Source organism: Notolepis coatsorum (genome assembly GCF_963971535.1).
Source record: "Notolepis coatsorum genome assembly, chromosome: 13".
Classification (NCBI taxonomy): Eukaryota; Metazoa; Chordata; class Actinopteri; order Aulopiformes; family Paralepididae; genus Notolepis; species Notolepis coatsorum.
The window spans coordinates 105,313,444-105,332,502 of NC_140177.1; the positions used below are offsets into that span (position 1 = coordinate 105,313,444).

The 19,059-nt window shown below is 51.8% G+C and overlaps 1 protein-coding gene across 1 annotated transcript in view; it reads right to left on the bottom strand.

The window, feature by feature from the left end:
- LOC311239451 (anoctamin-8-like) overlaps positions 1-9,759 on the bottom strand; it is a gene marked incomplete at both ends in the record, with an annotated part of 212,392 nt that extends 202,633 nt beyond the window's left edge. Inside the window, one exon of the mRNA XM_084327759.1 lies at positions 9,606-9,759. Within this exon, the coding sequence (XP_084183885.1) occupies positions 9,606-9,759 (154 nt within the window). The remainder of the gene's footprint in view (positions 1-9,605) is intronic.
- Positions 9,760-19,059: the final 9,300 nt, after the last annotated feature.

Genomic DNA, 19,059 nt, shown 5'->3' on the forward strand with positions numbered 1-19,059 from the left:
ATACCACGCAGGGTACAAAATAGTCACACGCCCACCGCCACAGGCTTGTAGATATAATGTTTGGCCGTCATAAATTAAGGCCTGGGCGCCATCTGGCGGCCAACTAAATCCACTGCATGAGTCGGCATTAATATGATGCAGGGTGTAGCCTCCAGCTGAGCGAGAGAAATGTCGTGGGAGCGGGTGGAAGTTGCCCAATCTGGAACAATCTCCGGGGCTGCAGCTGGACCCTATTGGATGCGGCGGGCGTGGTGAGTTGAAACGAAAGTGAAACTGTGTGTGTGTGTGAGATGTGCTCTGCTCACGAGATCAAGTTTGTAACATGAGACGCACATGAGATCTGTCTTCATCCGTTCTTTAGCCTACTACAAAAAACCCCTGCAATCGCGTTTTTGATTGTGCTCTGATATTTAATTTTGCATTTGATTTGACCAAATATGTGGAGGCATATTCCCGGAGTAGCTCCCCCGGGTCCCCCCTCAAAATTAAGAAAAACAGGCGACAACATTAACGTTGACGAGTCAGTTGCTACCACCAGCACCACCGATAACACTGCACCTGCTACTAGCGTCGGTGTAGTTAGGAAATTTAACCAGAAATGGTACACATCTGATTCCGGGAAACCGCGAGAATGGCTTAAATTTGAGGGGGGGGGGGGGGGTAAAGTTTTGTATACCATGTCGTGCCAAAGCAACGGATAAAAGAAAACGAAATTCATTTGTCATCGGGACGTCGGTGATGAAACTGGAAGCCATCAAAAGCCACGAGACGTCACGCTGTCACAGGGACTGCTCTGTTGTATACAAAGCACAGTCTACTCCGCTCCTGGCTGCTCCGACTGTTGACCAAGCTGTCAGAGTCGACTCTGGCTAAAATGCGGATACTATTCCGTAACGCCCACGCTATAGCGAAAAAATCAAGACCATACAGGGACTTGGATGTGCGAGTAAGTTTATTGTGTTTTTTTTATAACGTTAGTCCAGCATGTTCATATAGGTGTGTCGGCTTTCACTTTCAGCTAATTATGGTTGTAAAGCCTACCCAGTGGAATTGTTTACATAACAATGCATGATATTATATATTATTATATTATTATTCCATACAAGGCTGGATGCATTACAGACTCCGCTAACATCCCTTGTTGCCTTGTAGGTGGCAAGTATGGATTTGTTTATCTTGTTTGAAGTTGTTTTAATATGTTCTTTAATTCTTTTGCTTCCATATTGTAAATAAATTCGCAATAAATTATTTGCATTTAAAACTATTAACGCCGACTCATTCCTTCAGTCCACTCAAAATTAGGCTAATATTCCTTATGTTGTTTATGATATTAATTGAAAATAGCATACGAGAGTATTATATAGTAATAATAACACATGGCGATATACTAAAAAGCTATTTATAATTTTTGGCTTGTAAAAGATCTGGATGGCTGGTAGTTTTTAAAATCTACCAGCCATGTTTATGTTTATGTTTGTAAATCTGGTTTTTAGTTTTTTGCTGCACCCTAGTTGGTTTTTGAGTAATTTCCAAAGTTCACAGGGTTTGTTTTTGTTTTCCTCAGTTTTGTCATTGATGATTTTTATTTTTTTTTTACAGAAAGACAAACAATCTAAGTTATGTGGCCGGACTGCATTGCACAGGCCACATAACGGTAGGTTATGTAGATAACCTAGTTATATTAGTATTGGCTGAGCGTTCCGCTCTGAGCCGTATGAGATATTCTATCTCCTATGATACCTATTGTATCTCCCTACGAACAAAAAAATACATGCACCACACCTGTATGGGGCTCCGCCCCCATGGTGGCACCGCCCATATAGCAGTGACGGTAGTCACCACACACCCTTCCTCGCCAAAAACTTGTCCCAGGAAAAGATTCCTCAAGAGGGAACTCAGGGCCGCGCAGAGCGGAACGCTCAGCCAATACTAATATAACTAGGTTATCTACATAACCTACCGTTATATGCCGTATTTGCTATCGCGTTCCGCTCTGAGCCGTATGAGATATGGGGAAGAGCGGACGCGAAGCCCGACAAATGTACCCCCTGAGGACCCGTAAGCCCACATCAAGGGGTGCGGGGAGCCCTGTCACCCCATCCTCCCTAATGAAGGGGGGGCGCAGTCAACTCCACCTGAATGCGAATAAGAGGGAAACTAGAACCCCTTGAACACACCGTACAGGCAGAACCACGTGTGACTCAACACACTGTGGCCCATACCCATACACTCCTGCTACCCGACCAAAGGACGGGAAGCAGGAAAGGCCACAGACCCCAGAACCGCCTGGGAGACAGAACCCCCGGTCATGTCCATGAGGAAAAACCTTACAAAGGAGCCCGGGGAGGACCATGAAGCTGCAGCACAGATGGCCTCCACCGAGGCCCCACCCAGGAGAGCGGCAGAGGCAGCCACCCCACGAGTGGAGTGCGCCCTGACGCCCCCAGGGGGATCCTGCCCAGCCAAAGTGTAGCAGAGGGTAACACCCTCGCACAACCAATGGGACAGGCGCTGCTCCGACAGTGCCTTACCAGCACGAGCCCCACCGTAACAGACAAAAAGCTGGTCGGTAACCCTGAAATCCCGAGTACGGCTGAGGTAAAACCCCAAGCACGGACTGGACATGACAGGTGAAGGCCCGCATCTAACTCACTAGTGTGAGGAGGAGGACGAAACACCTGAACCACAATATCCCGGGAGCGGAAGGAACTCCGGATATTCTTAGGCACGAAAGCAGGATCAGGTCGCAGAGTGACACCGCAATCGGTCCGAAAAGACAGGCACTCTGGACGTACCGAGAGAGCACAGAGCTCACCTATGCGTTTAGCGGAAGTGACAGCCAGAAGGAACGCGGTCCTGAAGGACAGCTGTCCCAACGGCGCCTGCTCGAGCGGCTCAAACGGGGCCAAGGACAACCGACCGAGGACCAATTGAAGATCCCAAGTCGGAGCCAAGGAGCGTTGCACCGGCTTAACGCGTCGAGCGCCAAGCAGGAAACGCTTCACAAGAGGGTGGCTGAACAAGACATCCCCTCAAACCCCTCATGATAGGAGGATATAGCTGCTGCATATACCCTCACCGTCGAAGCCGACAGTCTATCAAGGAGAGACTGGAGGTAACTAAGGACAGCATCCAGGGGGCAGGAGACTGAGTCCCGGCCCCCCGCCTTACACCACACTTGGAACATACGTCATCTGCCCGCGTAAGCGCGACAGTGGAGGGAGCATGCGCATTCCAGATGGTAACACCATCAGGATCAAGAACCTGCGCCCCTCAACGTACCCGTCCCAACAACTGACCTAACAGATGTATGGGGAAGAATCCCTGGCGGCACGGCATCGGTCCCAGACCCGCCTGGCCATGTCCAGACGCAATCCTCACCCGTCAGGATGAGGGCCGCCCCGCCCCGCGAAAGTACACCTGCACCCACATTCTCCCTGCCGGGGATGTGGGGAGCCCTCAGGCCGCGCAGATGGAGGACGCCCATAGCCAGCCGCCCGCCGCCTGGTGCAGACAGGGGGAGCGTACTCCTCCCTGTCCGTCGATACACGACACTGACGTCGTATCGTCCGTCCTGATCAACACCATTTGTGGACCAGAAGGACCGCTTTCAACACCAACACATTGAACGTAGCGCAGACCGGGCAGCATGGTTTGCCAGCTGCCCCCTACTGCGTTGGCCCGACGCATCACCAGCGAGGGAGGCGTCGGTGAAAACGCGACGTGAGACAGCGCCGTAACCGTCCTAGGACGGAACCTCCCGAGCGTGTTGACAACACGCTCTGAGATGGATGCCCATAGCCCTCCAACCGTTGACTGGGAAGAGGAATGCTCTACAACCAGTCTACAGCAACCCCAGGCTGGTAGAGACCTGCCTGGTACGAGACCTGACGATTCACCTTGACCGCGAAGGACCAGAACGTCATCAGGGCAGAACACTCCGTAACCCCGGACGACGCAGAGGCCCCAGTGCGGCCTCCACGCACTTGGTGAAGATGCGGGGAGCCAGAACAAACCGAACGGCAGCCTCTGGTACTCATACGCTAACCCTGCAAAGGAAGCGTAGGTAAGCCCTAGGATGGAAGATCGGGGATGCGCATACGCATCCTACAGGTCTATGGAGGAGAACCAGACCCCCACCTGACAGTGTTCAACAGGTAGGAGACGATCCAAAAAATGCTGAACCTTCCCATGGGACAGGTCCAGCCTGGGTCTTACACCCCTCCCTCCCGACTTCTCGGGCAGAGAACACCGGAAGGAGAACGCCACGACGATGGCTTGCTTCGTCCACAGAGATTGGATCTCGTTGACCAGAGCTGTCACAGCTGGAGACCCCGACAATAGGGTCTGTACCAAACCTGAAAACGGGTGGGGTTGTGTAAACACAAGTCCCCGCCTCAGCGTTCTCTCCATCCACCTCGACATATGATACTGCCGTAGTCATATGTGACGACACTCCCAACGCACCCGCCGTCACGTGGCGCAGGTCCGCTAGGAACCGTAGATAGTTGGCCCGGTCCCCCCGCTGTGCGTAGCCAAACCTGGAACCGTGCGAGGAGCGCGTTCCGTGTCGGAACACCTGACCCTGGCACCACCCACGAGGCAATCGCACCGAAGGGGGAACCCCGACAGAAAGGGCCGGTCTGATATGGGGGGCTTCCGATGAAAAAAGCCCCCCCACTGAACACCCCTCCAGAACATGCTGAAGGAGTTGTTCTGCAGCCGGACATGCAAGGTGTAAGGCCCCCATGGGTTCCTACACACCGTAGCCCTGCAGTGATATTACTACCACCCCAAATCATGTGAGCTGCGACCACTTGCCAATATTCCAGGAGTGGGAGGCACCAACATGATACCAGGCCTGGCGAAGGCGAGGCCGGGGAAGCCCGCACTGTGTGCCTCAAAAGGTTTCGAGCCCCCCTGCTGACAACACTTAAGTTGACAGACGTAACACCAGGCTCAACCAACACAGATCAAGGTGTGGGAGCCGCTTGACAGCACAACATTCTCACGGACAGACCCAGGCTCAGCCATAAACTGGGTGTCAGCCCCTGTCCCCATGAGAAGCGAAAAGGGGGGCCGCCCGCGCATCAACGAAGGCACGCGGCCCGCAGCCAAAGGAAACAATCAGAGCCCACTTCTTCCGCTGGTGTTGGGGAAGGGAGCGATCGGAGAGCGGGCTGCTCGCGGCAGGACGGTGACGGCTTGCTTGTTCAAGCCGAACCCATCCTACATGGCCGATCCCTCGGCCGCAAAGGCTGTCGGCCTTGTGGACACCTGTCGAATCGACGCCCAGGATACCTCTGGCGGGGGAAAAACATGGCCGCTTGTCGAGGGCCCCGTCATCGCCGCTGACGAGGCCGTGCTCTCTCTTCTTCTGGCTGCGCGGTGTGAGGCGGTGTAGGGCCTAGGACAATACCGCCCGCGCTCCAGCAGAAGACCAAAATCCCCTGCGGAGAGGGGAACCCTGAGCGGTTATAGCTTGCGGCTGGGTCAAAGCTAATAACGTCAACAACCTTGCGCGATGTGTCGACGTCGGCTGGCCCTCAAGGCCCCTCCAGCAGACACCATTTTTCTAATAGAAAAAAACAGCAATTCGAACACAGTTCTAATCGTTGCCAATTCCATACCGTGGCGGTACAAGCCTTAACAGCCCACCAGCCACTCGCCAGGCCGACCCACCCATGGTGTCGGCCGGGCGGGGCATTGTTTCAATATATCAAAAACAAAGGACTGATGTTAACATGGAGCACCAGTGGTGATTGCAAACAGCACCCTCCACTGTGGTGTGCACCATGAAAGGGTTAAATGAATAAAAGAGCTAAACCACAAAAAACTGTAGAATGAGCAAACCCATACACACAAAGTTTAAGGGGAGACGGACCAGACCCGTCTTCATTCAAAATATTCACAACAGGACACCAGCCCTAGTTTAGCCCATTTACCAAAAAAGGTAAACAAAGCCCCCCCCCGCACTACTCCCCCAGTATACCGATTGACCATCAGTATGAATGGTTTGAGAGGAGAGAAAACTGTAGCAAGACAGACCTTCTCATAGCAGAGTGACAAAACGAAACAATAGCCCCCTACACAGGGCCGCCCCAGGAGGTGGGGGGCCTCGCGTCTAAAAACGCACAGGGCCTCACATTTCTCCCAGGCGGCCCTGCCCTTATACTACTGCAGCCTAGCGCCAGGCGATGTGGGACCCAAGACAACAATTGCCTGTGCACATGTTTACCATGTCGGCTGGACCCATAGCCCCACTACCCGACGCCAACCCAGATGGGAACACCGTTCAACAAACCCCGCCGGAACACAAGGTAAAATACCTGGCTAGGAAACCTAGCCACGACCTACCCTGTTGTCAACCCATTTACCCGAAAAAGGTAAATAGAACTCAGCAAAAAAAACCACAACAGCTACCGACTGACCTTCATTGATGAACCGGGCAAGAGGAGGGAGAGTGACAACATCTCACGGCGGAGACATTAAAACAGCATAGCAATTAGCAGTAGTAATAGCATGCGGCATTAGCGATAGCATGTAGCATAGCTTTAGATGTTTTAGCAGCACGCCCAAGACAGCTTGGAAACCGTTCCCTGCAGAGAACGTTCAACAAACCATCCTGCCCCCGGCGCCAACACACAACATGGTTGTGTTAACAAAACAAACCAGCATTACTAACACTAATACCCATGCCTGAAGACACAGGGCCTACCTGAGTACAAGCTGGCCCGACAGCCAGCCTTGTACAGCTGAACCTCGATGTGCTGTCATCAAACGAGGAACATCAACACAGGCCCGTCGTGTCGCCGAAGACATGCGTCGAAGATGCCAGGGGCCAGCAACCTCTGGTAAGCTTCCAACATTATGACTCTGATCTTTTCATCCTACTAGTTATCGTACGGTGCACGCATCCGAGTACGCTGGGACGAAAATAGAGGAAGGGTGTGTGGTGACTACCGTCACTGCTATATGGGCGGTGCCACCATGGGGGCGGAGCCCCATACAGGTGTGGTGCATGTATTTTTTTGTTCGTAGGGAGATACAATAGGTATCATAGGAGATAGAATATCTCATACGGCTCAGAGCGGAACGCGATAGCAAATACGGCATATAACTTAGAAGCAGGCCATGCCAGTGTTTCTAGTTGCGGCGGCGCGATATAGATAACTAGGCAGGGGACAACCAGGAGATCACTGTGACAGAGAGTAACGCAGTCTAAACAGTCATAAATCAGCCCTGATCATAACCATTTTTAGTTTTAGTTTTTTTTTATCTGCACAGGCCAGGCCACCGGGAAAACTCCCAGTGCTCCCGATGACCGGTGTACAAAAGATTAACTTTGTCCAAGAAGAGATACTGAATTCCAGGGGTGGGTGAAAACATAAAGATGTTGATTTCCCGATGCGCAAAGGGACAGATGTATAAGATATAATTTGAATATGTGAATATCCAATATCAAACCAACTTTACCCTGGTATAACACCCTACAGTTAGAAGTACAACAGCCAGGTGTTATGCCACACTGCATGCCCACAGATAATTGCATCTCCCTGTTTTTTCAGCCTCAGTATCATATGTATGAAATCCAAACAGTATTGTACATTATTCTATAGAGACACTTTAGGATCAAACACTGTTACCAGCTCATATTTTGGCCTGTTTTATGCTCGACGTTGTGAATGTCTTAGTTACATGGGATAAGTCTTCCTGACTGAAAACACAGGGGGGTGTAATTATCGGCGGGCGTGTAGAATGTGGCATAAAACACTGGGCCAAGTCACGCACCGGCACCGCATAGGCATAGGCGGCGGGTGAGCTGGACATTAGGGTAGGGCGGTAGGCTATAGATTGGATGAAACTCGCGCATAGCGCGCAACATTTTTCTTTTTTGCTTGCACGCAAACGGTGCTGTCCAGGTTCTGATGTCACACCCACATCTAGGCTACTACAGCGAGCCCCACTCATTTCATATAGTGCAAATTAATTGTTCAAATGAAGGCATCCAATATGATTAACCATTGTCTTACCTTAATGCAACAAAAGTTTCGGATGCGCCTCATTGGGAAAGGCCGTTCACAAGTTGCGGTGCCGACGGCAATGAAGGAAACGTTTTCCATAATTTGGATCTCATCATGCTTTGAAAACAATGTACATAGTAGCTCTAAAAAGTTTCCACGGTTTGATTAACTCTGACTCAGTCTCATCATGCCCTCGTAGAGCAAGCCCTTGGCCTCAGGTGATCCAGTGTTATGCCCAGGCGGCATGTAACTTGGAATGGAGTTCCAGGTCTTGGCAGCTCTCACGGAGAGGGCTGATTTGCTAAATGTACTTGTCCTTAATGGAAATTAGTGTTAGGATGCGAATAGACGCCACCCGGTACAACAGTTCTGAACCCGAACGCGGAACTGCAAGTTTGTTGGTAAAAGACTACACGCGAACCTGGAGGTGAACAATCGGAAAGTGGGGGTGGGGCTAGACCTTGGAGGGTTTTGAAGACCAGACTGGCATCGGTTAGTTTGGTGATGCGGCGTGATTGGTTACTGCCCGCAGTCTGGAATGTTAAACGGCCACCACACCTACTGCCATTGACACCTTGGTTGGCCGACCCTTTGCGTATTGTCACCACCGGGCTGCAGCAGCCCACACGCACACAATATCGTAGCCTAGGCTGCCTATAATAATGCGCAGACTGGGTCGGCATAGCCAGTGGTGCAGTCGGTCACACCCGGTTACACGCCGTGTTACCAGATCACTGAGGCAGAAGTACGCGCGATCGCGCACGGATGTGTACTCGCGTGTACGCGCACACAAAAATGCGCTGTATCCATTCGTTGTGACTAAGTACCCGGCCACCGTTTTACATAACAAAAAGCGCAGGTAGACTAAGTGTCTGGGTGTTGGCTATCTGAATGCATCTCCCCCTTCATTCTGTGTGACACAGGCAGTGGAGGTGAATACTAATGTGGCTCGGAATTCGTAATGGGGGTCTACCTGCTTATGATATTGAATCAAGCGTCTGTGCTGCGCGCCAGCTTTCCACGCGCACATTCACACAAATAGAGAGCAAGAAGAGCTTGTATGATAGAAAGATTGCACTTGCGTATATGCGCTTGTGTGTGTGTGTGTGTGTGTGTGTGTGTGTGTGCGTGTGTGTGTGCGTGCGTGTGTGTGTGTATAAATCAGTTCTGTGCGCATGCACGTACCCGCGCGTGCACGTGGCGTGTTACCAGTTCCCATATTACGACTGCACCACTGGGCATAGCCTCCCCTGGCCTTATATACGCGCCGCCTATGCGCATAGGACCCATTCCGGCCGGAACATCGGTGCACCTGTGGTGTGGACCACACGGAGCCCGTTCACTCCTCGGGCCTCGGAATGCGCACTATTCAGTCGGGCATGCCACACCAAACCCGAAAAGAATATGAATGACAGTCGATCGACCTCTTTGTCATTGTAGATCTCCCAATGAACAGTCATTTCCCTGCGTTGCCTGGCATTTTGCAAACAAATGTCAATTTTCGCTTCATAGCATCAATCTTCAATAATACGTATACATGCAAGGCAAACATCCCGCAGGTAATTTTGTCATGACACTCACCCAGTACCCGGGACGGCATTGAGCAAATGTGCTGCTGGTAAGTCCGGTCCTCCTCTGGCACCGTCCTCTCCATCCTCTCCGCTGCCCCGTCGCTGCTCACGGTGGTGGTGCTGCTGGTACTGTTTACAGTAGCGTCGCTATCAGCTGCGAGCATGGTGGGTGCTTTCAGCCCAGAAATGCACAAGCGGACGGGCGGTAGTAGGTTGAGGTTGAACTGGAAGAATGCGCTGCAAATGACGTCCGCGCTGTCAAGTGATTGATTTTATTGCATGGTTGTTGTTGTATGTAAAGGCGCAGCGCAGGGAATACCCTTGGCACGCACCTGCTGATGGAGAAGGAGGAGGGTGGTGGTGGTGGTGGCAGTGGCACTGGTGCGTGAACATGGCACCTACACATGATACGCGCGCCAGTCGTGACCAGGCAGTGACGACAGAGTTAGTTGAGGAGGGGAACACCGAGTACCACAGGTCTGAATGAATGAATGAATGAATGAAAACTTTATTTAACAGATTGCAGAATGGGTACAATACAGTACGGCTCAATACATACAATTGTTAAGGGGATGCAGACCTGAGAAAGACGTTTGTCTTGTTTCCATCAGGGTCCCCCATTTTCAATTCATATAGACATTTATGACATACACAACATACATGACATTTATGGCATAGGGACATATAGGTATTTAGTACTGATACATTTGTGACATAAGCGGTATTCAAATATACAGTACTGTTACCCCTAGATCCTGACAGAGTATATACATATGATGGGGAGGGGACTGTACATTAGGAGGGGGTGGGTGGGTGGGAGGGAAATATACATACGGCGGGGAGGGAATACATGCGGTGGGGAGGACACTGTCTATTAGGAGGTGGTGGGGGTTTTGGGCATTTACGGTGGCCAGTTTCGAATTGCAGCCTCCCGTATGTGCTCTTTAAGAGTGGTTTTGAATGTGGGCAGGGATTCACATTCCTTTACAGCTTTGGGTAGGGCGTTCCACATTGTTGTGGCATAATTGCGAAACGTGTTTAGTCCCTTGTTTGAGCCGAATCTGGGTTTAACATGATTTGTTGAGCTTCCTCTGGTGTAGTGGTTGTGGTATTCACTGACCTTTGGGAAGTATTTTGACATGTACATGGCACCCCGGTCGTATAGTGTATCTTGTAGACCAGGCCCATTGCAAGTTGCTGTACTCTGTCGTCTACTCTAAGCCATCCTAGGTTGTCAAAGTGGGCAGGGGTGAGGTGGGTTCTGGGGTTCAGGTCAAGTAGTAGTCTGACCAGTTTGTTTTGTGATGTTTGTAATTTTGTTTTAAGCGCCTTTGAGGTGCTTTGGTACCATGAGGTGCACGCATAGTCATAGTACCCTTGAATGAGTGCTCCTGCCAGAGTCTTCAGGGTATTCTTGTTTACCAGAGAGGAGATCCGGTACAAGAATCTAGTTCGTTGGTTGACTTTTTTTATTACATTGGATGCCATTTTGTCACAGGAAATATTTGCCTCTAGGATGGAACCCAGGTAGGTAATTTCGTCTTTCCTTGTGACAATATTGTCACCCACTGTAACTGAGAAGCCGTCGGTCTTGCTGAGTTTGTTATTTGAACCGAAGAGAATGGACTGTAACTGAGGGGTACAATTCCCTGACTGTATTACTAGATATGATACTTACTACCACTACCTTTGTACTTAATATTCGGCCACCCAGTACACGGCATAAATATATTATCATGAACACTCTCACGTAGATGAAACGGATCCAACACAAATGTACGAATTAGAAACAGGTCTTTATTTCTACACAGTGATGGTGTGTAGAATAAGCACTTAATCACTTAATTACATTTATGAATTGAAATAGTATGCACTTTTATGGCAAGGAGTATTCGTCGGTATATCAATAGAGAATGTCCAATCTCTGAAGGCGCAGGTGGTAAATATACGACCTGGAATAGTTAAGGAATAACAGCAATGATACTTTAATGATTATACTAGATACACTAGAGGGGGTTAATCCGGTCGCTTGTAAGCCGACAGGAGTAGGAGGGGGGGGGGGGTAGAATCCGGCTGCCTCGTCCGGCCAAGGGTATCCCAGGTGAACCCACTGTAATGCCGTTCAATGCGCCGGCGATCCTTGGACCACAGATGAAAGCAGGTGGACTCTTTGTGGGCCGGCTCTCTCCGGTCCACGGGGGAGAGACGTGAAGCGACCTCGTCTTGCAGAGCGTCTCCTCACCTTGCGTCCTCTCCAGGGGGGGGGGTTCCAACACACGGCAGTGTCGGGGGTCTTTATCCATGGAATAATCAAAGTATCCAAAGCATAATCCGCGCCTGGGAAGGCGGGCTGTCGTCGGTAGAATAATCCGGTATACAGGTCCACTCGCTCGTCGGCTCTGGGGCTCCTCGGGTGCAGCTTCACATGGGTCAACCACCCTGGGTAAGCAGCCAGTTCTCTGCCCGAAACGATGGGGTACTGACTACGGTAGTATTCTCACCGCACGAAGCACTATATATTAACAGACTATTATTAGCTTAATAGACTACGTCCAACTCGACGATATAGTGCCAAATATGACTATTCAAATATTAATATACACGATGTCTCAATACCGATGGTAGGCGAACTTGGCCTTACTCCCACACGTGGCGTCGCGGGGAGGCTTTACGTCTGTGACTCTATTGGAGGGTAAGAAACTGGACTGAAAAGAAAGTCCTACTTTAGTAGCGCAGTATATATACGCACTATGAACAAATAGTCCCATTAGTGGTGCGGTAGCCAAATTCCTACGCGGAACTAGGACTTGTTCGTACATGTCGAGCGGTACGTTTGAACTGGGTCTGAGGGGTATGGCAGCCTGGCACCAAGGTCTCGACCAATAGTAGAATGGAGACTATTATGGGATGTTCAGTAGGCTAGAATGGATATTCAATGCATATTGTACAAGGAATATACAAGGGATATCAGGGAATATTAGAGAATATACAAATACAATTAAATATATATATATAAACAAATATATATATTCGGTTTAATCTGGCCCTTCACAACAGCCACCCCCTGAATAGGTCCCAGACCTAATCAGTTAAACAGAGACAGATTAATCGCGTTGTCTATTTACACATAAGGGTTTGCTGTAGGGGTCAGTCAACTTCACAAAGTCATAGGGTTGTAGGGTCATGGTCATCATCGATTGTGTCTGGGAGTCGAGGCAGTTCTATGAGCCTTGCCACGGGACGGGTGTAAGTGCGACCCTGGACGAGCACTTCAGCTGCTCGGACCTTGCCGTCGGCACCGGTGATCACTTTGCTTACGCGGCCGGCCGGCCACATAGCTCTGGGCAGTGATTGATCAATAATCATGACGACTGTTCCTTCTGTCAAATTGTCTCTCTCCTTTACCCACTTCTGGCGGGTCTGTAGAGACGGTAGGTAGTGCAGTAGGAAACTGTTCCAAAACTTGTCGGCTAATACTTGGCTGTACCTCCACATTCGTCGGCCGTTCGCTTCTTCAGGCCGGTACATTGTCTGTGGTAATGCAGGATCTAGCCGCCCCATCAGGAGTGTGTTGGGGGTAACTGGGTCGATATCCGCCACATCACTGGAGACATATCCGAGGGGCTTCGAGTTAAGTACTCCCTCAATCTCTGTGAGGACTGTCATTAGGACTTCTTCCGCCACAGTCTGGGCCCCAAGTACTGCGTACAGGGCTGTCTTTATGGAGCGCACTTCTCGTTCCCAAGTGCCACCGAAGTGGGGTGCGTTTGGGGGGTTGAATTGGAAATCAACCTGTGCTGGAGCGAGGTGGGTCTTAAGTTCTGGGCCCATAGCTTGGAAGCTCTCTCTCAGCTCTCTTTCGCCGCCTTTGAAGTTTGTCCCATGATCGGACAATAGGGTAGACGGTCTTCCTTTCCGTGATGTGAATCTACGGAAGGCCATAAGGAATGAGTCTGTGCTCATGGTCGGGAGAAGCTCGATGTGTATCGCTCTGGTGGTCATGCATTTGAATACAATACCCCACCGCTTCTCGGTTCCTCTTCCTTTCTTTATGTGCAGCGGGCCAAAGCAGTCCATACCCGTTGAGTGGAATGGCTTGTCACCGATTCGGAGGCGACATGGAGGAAGGTCAGCCATCCTTGGTATGCTGGGCTGCGCGCGCCACTTGCGGCAGTCTAGACATGTTCGCTGGAAGCGTCGTACCGCCTCTCTTCCTTGTAGGATCCAGTAACGGCGTCTGATTTCCGCGAAGACTCTTTCTGCTCCTGCGTGATGTACATCCTCATCGTATTTCTTTATAATCAGCTCTGTGACCTTGTGTCGGCTGTTCAATACGATCGGGTATTTAATGTCATCCGGTAGATTGGGGGCTCTGCGTAGGCGACCACCCACTCTGATGAGGGTATGAGCGTCGCTCTCGGGGGCCAGGTGAATTAATCTGCTGTCGGATGGGACGGGCTTTCCTCCCTGTAGACAGGCCAATTCATCGGGGAACGAGTCTCTCTGGGCTCGCTGCAGTAGAAGCAATTCTGCTTCCTCGTAGTTAGCTGCTGACATATCAGCGGGGGACTTGCACTCCGGGTGGTACCGCAGGAATGTTCTTTGTTGTGCACTCTCTATGGACGTGCAATCGTCTATGTTAGGGTCGGTGGAGGCTACGGTGCTCAATCCACAGAACACAGACTTCTTAATTTCCACCTCCTCTGGACTTGCTTCCCTCGGGATAGGCATGGGCCACTGTCCTTCCGGGAGTCTTAGGAATGCGGGGCCGTCACTGTAGACATTGCGACGGGTGAGATCATCCAGGGGCATCCCCCGGGTGATGACGTCAGCTGGGTTCTGTTTTGTATCAACGTAGCACCACTCTGTTTCTCCGGTTAACTCTTCGGTTAAGTCTTGAATCTCGGTGACTCTGACTCCCACGAAGACTTTGTACTTGCATGAGTCCGATTTGATCCAGGCGAGTACCGTCGTGGAATCTGACCACAGGATTGTTCTAGACACCGGTATGGTGAGCTCACGTTGGATGAGCGTGGCTAGGTGCGCTCCGGCTAGGGCTGCGCAGAGCTCTAGACGTGGGATAGATTGTTGCTTGCGTGGGGCTATTCTCGAGCGGGCGAGGACAAATGCTGTGTAGATCTCTCCCCCCTGGTCTTGGGCCCGCAAGTAGGCTACTGATCCGTATGCGACCTCTGAGGCGTCACTGAAGACGTGTAAGTCCATTTTACATGTCTCTGGCCTCACCGTGGGTGGGAAGTAGCTTCGGCGCATATTAACGCCTGGGAGTGAGTGGAGCTCCATCTCCCACTCTCTCCAGGTGGATGCAAGGTGTGCGGGAATGGGGTCGTCCCAGCCCTGGTCCTTGTCCCACAATGCTCGTACAATCATTTTTGCCCTGGTGGTGTACGGTAGAATACATCCTAGCGGGTCATATTGTCGGGCGAGTGTTGTGTACACACTCCGTCTGGTGGTCGGCGCCGCCGCCGGCCTTCCCTGCTCCGTAGTCAGGGGCTTGTGTCTGTAGTGAAGCGAATCTGTTTTGAATCGCCACACCAATCCCAGGGTCATCTCCTGGGCTTCTCCCGGGATTGTAGCCATCCAGGTCTCGCTGCTGGCTGCCTTGTCCTCGGAGGAGAGGCTGCGCAGTACTTGCGGATCGCTGCTGGCCCACTGCCTGAGATCAAAGCCGCCTTTGATCAATGAGGCGCGGAGTTTAATCAGGAGAGCCTCGGCTTCTTCCTGGGTTGAAAGGCTTTGTAGACAGTTGTCTACGTAGAAGCTGTTCTTTACGCTGTGTCGGACCTCTTCGTCCGCTGCTGGGTCCTCTGCTACATGTTTCTGTAGTGCAAATGTCGCACAGCAGGGGCTGCACGTCGTTCCGAAGGGGAGGACTTCCCATTGGTAGATGGCTGGGTGCTCATCTCCTGGCTTCTCTCTCCATAGGAACCGTAACAGGGGCTTGTCCGCCTCTACTAATCTCACCTGCAGGAACATTCCTTTAATGTCCCCGCTGATGGCCACCTTTTCCTGGCGGAAGCGGAGTAGAACGCCGAGTAGGGAGGGGCCGAGCGTGGGACCGGGCAGTAACTCTTTATTCAGATTTTGGGATCCGATCTGGTAGCTGCAGTTAAATACTATGCGGTCTTTACCGTTGTGATGGACCTTGTGGTGGGGCACGTACCACGATTCAGTGGTCTGGTCAGCCTCTTTAATGTCCATCTTTGTGACGTGTCCCGCTGTGATGAGCTTCTCAATCTCAGCGCGGTATACACTCTCTTGGGCGGGGTTCTTGGCTAAGCGCCGCTCCGTGTTCAGCAGGTACCGTTCTGTGGCGTCTGTCTCGGCGTGGAAAGTAGGCATTCCTTCTCGCCGCAGGAGTGGCATGGCGTATCTCAACACGCCGTTGACCGGGACTCTCTTGGTCCCTGTCTCGAGGAGGTGAATTGCGTAAATGTCATCTTTAGAGCGAATGTCTTTCTTTCCGTTCTTAAAGGGCATTTGTTCCAAGGTCCATAGCCGCTCTATGTGTTGCAGGAGTGCGGTTTCTCCCTCTGTGACTCGGGAGTGGAGACATCTAGTGGCTGTACTTCGGTTGAGAGATTTGGCGAGCGGGCCTTGGAGAGTCCATCCCAAACGGGTCTCGACTGCTGCAGGGCAGCCTCGGGGTCCGGTATGAACCCGGTCTATCGGGACAATGAGGTCTGCATGGTCGGAGCCTATCAACAGGGTCGGCATAGCATTGTCTATGAGCGGGATCGGTAACTTGCGCAGATGTGCATATTTCTCCATCAGCTTGGCGACGGGGTATGTGTACCGCGACAGTCCTATTTCTTGGCTGGTGAAAGCGTCTGCAATCTGGTACCGTCGCTCAGGCTGGCCGCTTGCTGCGATAGAGAATGAGACATTCTCGCCCTTTATCGTCTTCAAATCTCGTCTTATTGTCCGAATTGTCATTTGGGTTTCGCTTCCCCGCAGCCCTAGCTGGGCCGCAGCGGAGGCGAGCAGCAGGGTCTTCTCTGACCCGTCATCGAGGCGTAAGTGTCCAGGACTTTATTCTGGTAGCTTAGTGTCACACGCACTACTTTTAGGAGTACTCGGGCTCCACTGCTGCTGGCGGGATCGATGTACATGACGCTCGCTTTGCGGCTGGATGGTGCAGGTGAAGGGCGCCGTCTGTTACTGTCGTGAAGTATGTCCAGATGGGCTCCATCGCACTTGGTGCACCTTTTCTTTAAGCGGCATTCGGCTGCCATGTGTGAGCGCGCACAGCGAAAACAGCGCTTGTTGGACTTTATCCATTGACCTGCTTCCTCTGCGTTCAGCTTGGGGAAGGAGTCACATTGCGCTAGCCAGTGTTCTTTCTCACAGTAGGGGCACACTATCTTCCACTTCTCCGTTCTGGAGGGGGTACTGTGGCTCCTGCTGCTCGGTACTGACTCCGATTGGTGCATCACAGTCACCGATCTTCTTCCATCATTTAGTCGTCTGGTTCCTTCTCTGGAGCCAGGGGTGCTCCGTCCGAATGTATCTAGGCGTAGGCTGCTGACTTCTCTCGCCAGGAAGTCTGCTAGATCGAGGAGGTTCGGTTCGGGGCCATTCGGGTCTCTGTGGTCCCTCTGCCGCCTAAAGCGCTCCTGACGAGCGGGCGGCAGCTTCTCCAGGATCCTTTCCACATTTGAGTTGGCGTAAAGTTCATGCCTCCCCTTCTCTCTTTGCGCTCCCAACATCCCTACCAGGGACTGCACTCTGATGGACAGGTCGTCCAGTGCTCGATTGTCTATTGCTGGGGGTAAGCGGTCGATGTGTCGGATCTCCTGGATCACGTAATCCCATATGCGCCCATACCTCTGGTCCAATGCTACCAGCGCTGCTGTGTATGGGGTGGTGGAAGTCGCGTAGGCGAGCGCTATATTATGTGCGCGGGGTACCTTTAAGTGCTTCAGTAGGATGGCGTATTTGTGGCGTTCATCCAATACATCCACCAACATGGTCTCCAGACACATGCAGAGTTCTGTATACTGGGCCCGGTTCTCTTGGGTGAAGTCGGGTACCATAGGCGTGCCAATGTATGACGCTGACTGTGGATACATCGGCGAGCGTTGGGGGAGAGGCCTCCTAGGCGAGTCTCCTCCCGCTCCTTGGTATGGGCTGGTACCGGCAGTGTACCATGGCCCGCTTGTCCAGGTGCTGTTCCTCGGTGCGGGTCGTGCGTCGTGCTCACCCGGGTATAGAGTCGGGGGTCTGTAGCGCAGCTCCGCGGGAGTATAGCCTGGGCTGTACCGGGCCTCCTGGTCCGGTAGAGTACTGTGCTGTCTTCGGGCGTGGTTCTCCTCCTCTTCCTCTTCGTCTTCAGTTAGGTCATCCAGTGCTTGTAGTCTCTGGTTTAGCCTCTCCACAGGATATGCTGCTCCTTCCCGGTTGCTAGGTCTCGCTTGGACCGGTGGGGGGAGGTGGTCTGTGGGGGGTATAGACCTCGTCTGTTGGTCAAGTTCAGGGTTGTTTACTCGGCTAGGGGATGCCGCCCTGGAGGTGTGTCTAGACGAGTTCCTGGAGCCTCTGGCGGAGGGAGAGGGTGTTGTCCGTCTGATCAGCTGTTCTATTAGTTGCGACTGCTGTCTGTCGCGCGCTGCGTCCCGTTGAGCACCGGCTCGTTCTCGGGCCACATTCTCTTCCATCTGAATGCGTCTTATTTCTAGACGTATCTGCTCGTGTTCGCTTCGCTGCTGGATCTGCAGTCGGTCGCGTTCAGCAGCGGCGTTCAGGCTGATGAGGAAGGCCTGCTGTAGGGTCCTCTCTGCCTCGCTGGGAGAAGGCGGTTGTATAGGGGAGCCTTCCCTCGGGGTACTCCTTGCGGAGCCTTGGAGTTCTATCTCCACGGTGCTCTCCCCGTCTTCTTCCGTGCCGAGTTCTCTCTCGGTAGCGTTGTATTCCTCCCGGGACTCATCGGGGACTACTTCTTCAGTACTGGCGGGGTGTGAAGTCATGTCTGGTTCCCACTGGTCCCCACCGTGAACTTGGTCAGTTACATTAGAGCCCGTAGGGGCCTCTATGGTCGGGGTAGTCTGGGCGTTGGGGTTAGACATACTTTTACTTTCTAGTTTTACCGCGTTTACTGTTAGTAGAAGACTAGGTTGTTGACTGACAGCGTAAGCCTCTAAGTACTGAGGGAGCCGTCGTTCGCGCTGCGGGCGTTGGTTAGGAGGATCGTTTCGTGGAGTGTTCATCATAGGCCATTTCAATATTAATAACACTATATTAATATTACACTAATTACCCTCCGGCTCGAAGGACCAATTGTAACTGAGGGGTACAATTCCCTGACTGTATTACTAGATATGATACTTACTACCACTACCTTTGTACTTAATATTCGGCCACCCAGTACACGGCATAAATATATTATCATGAACACTCTCACGTAGATGAAACGGATCCAACACAAATGTACGAATTAGAAACAGGTC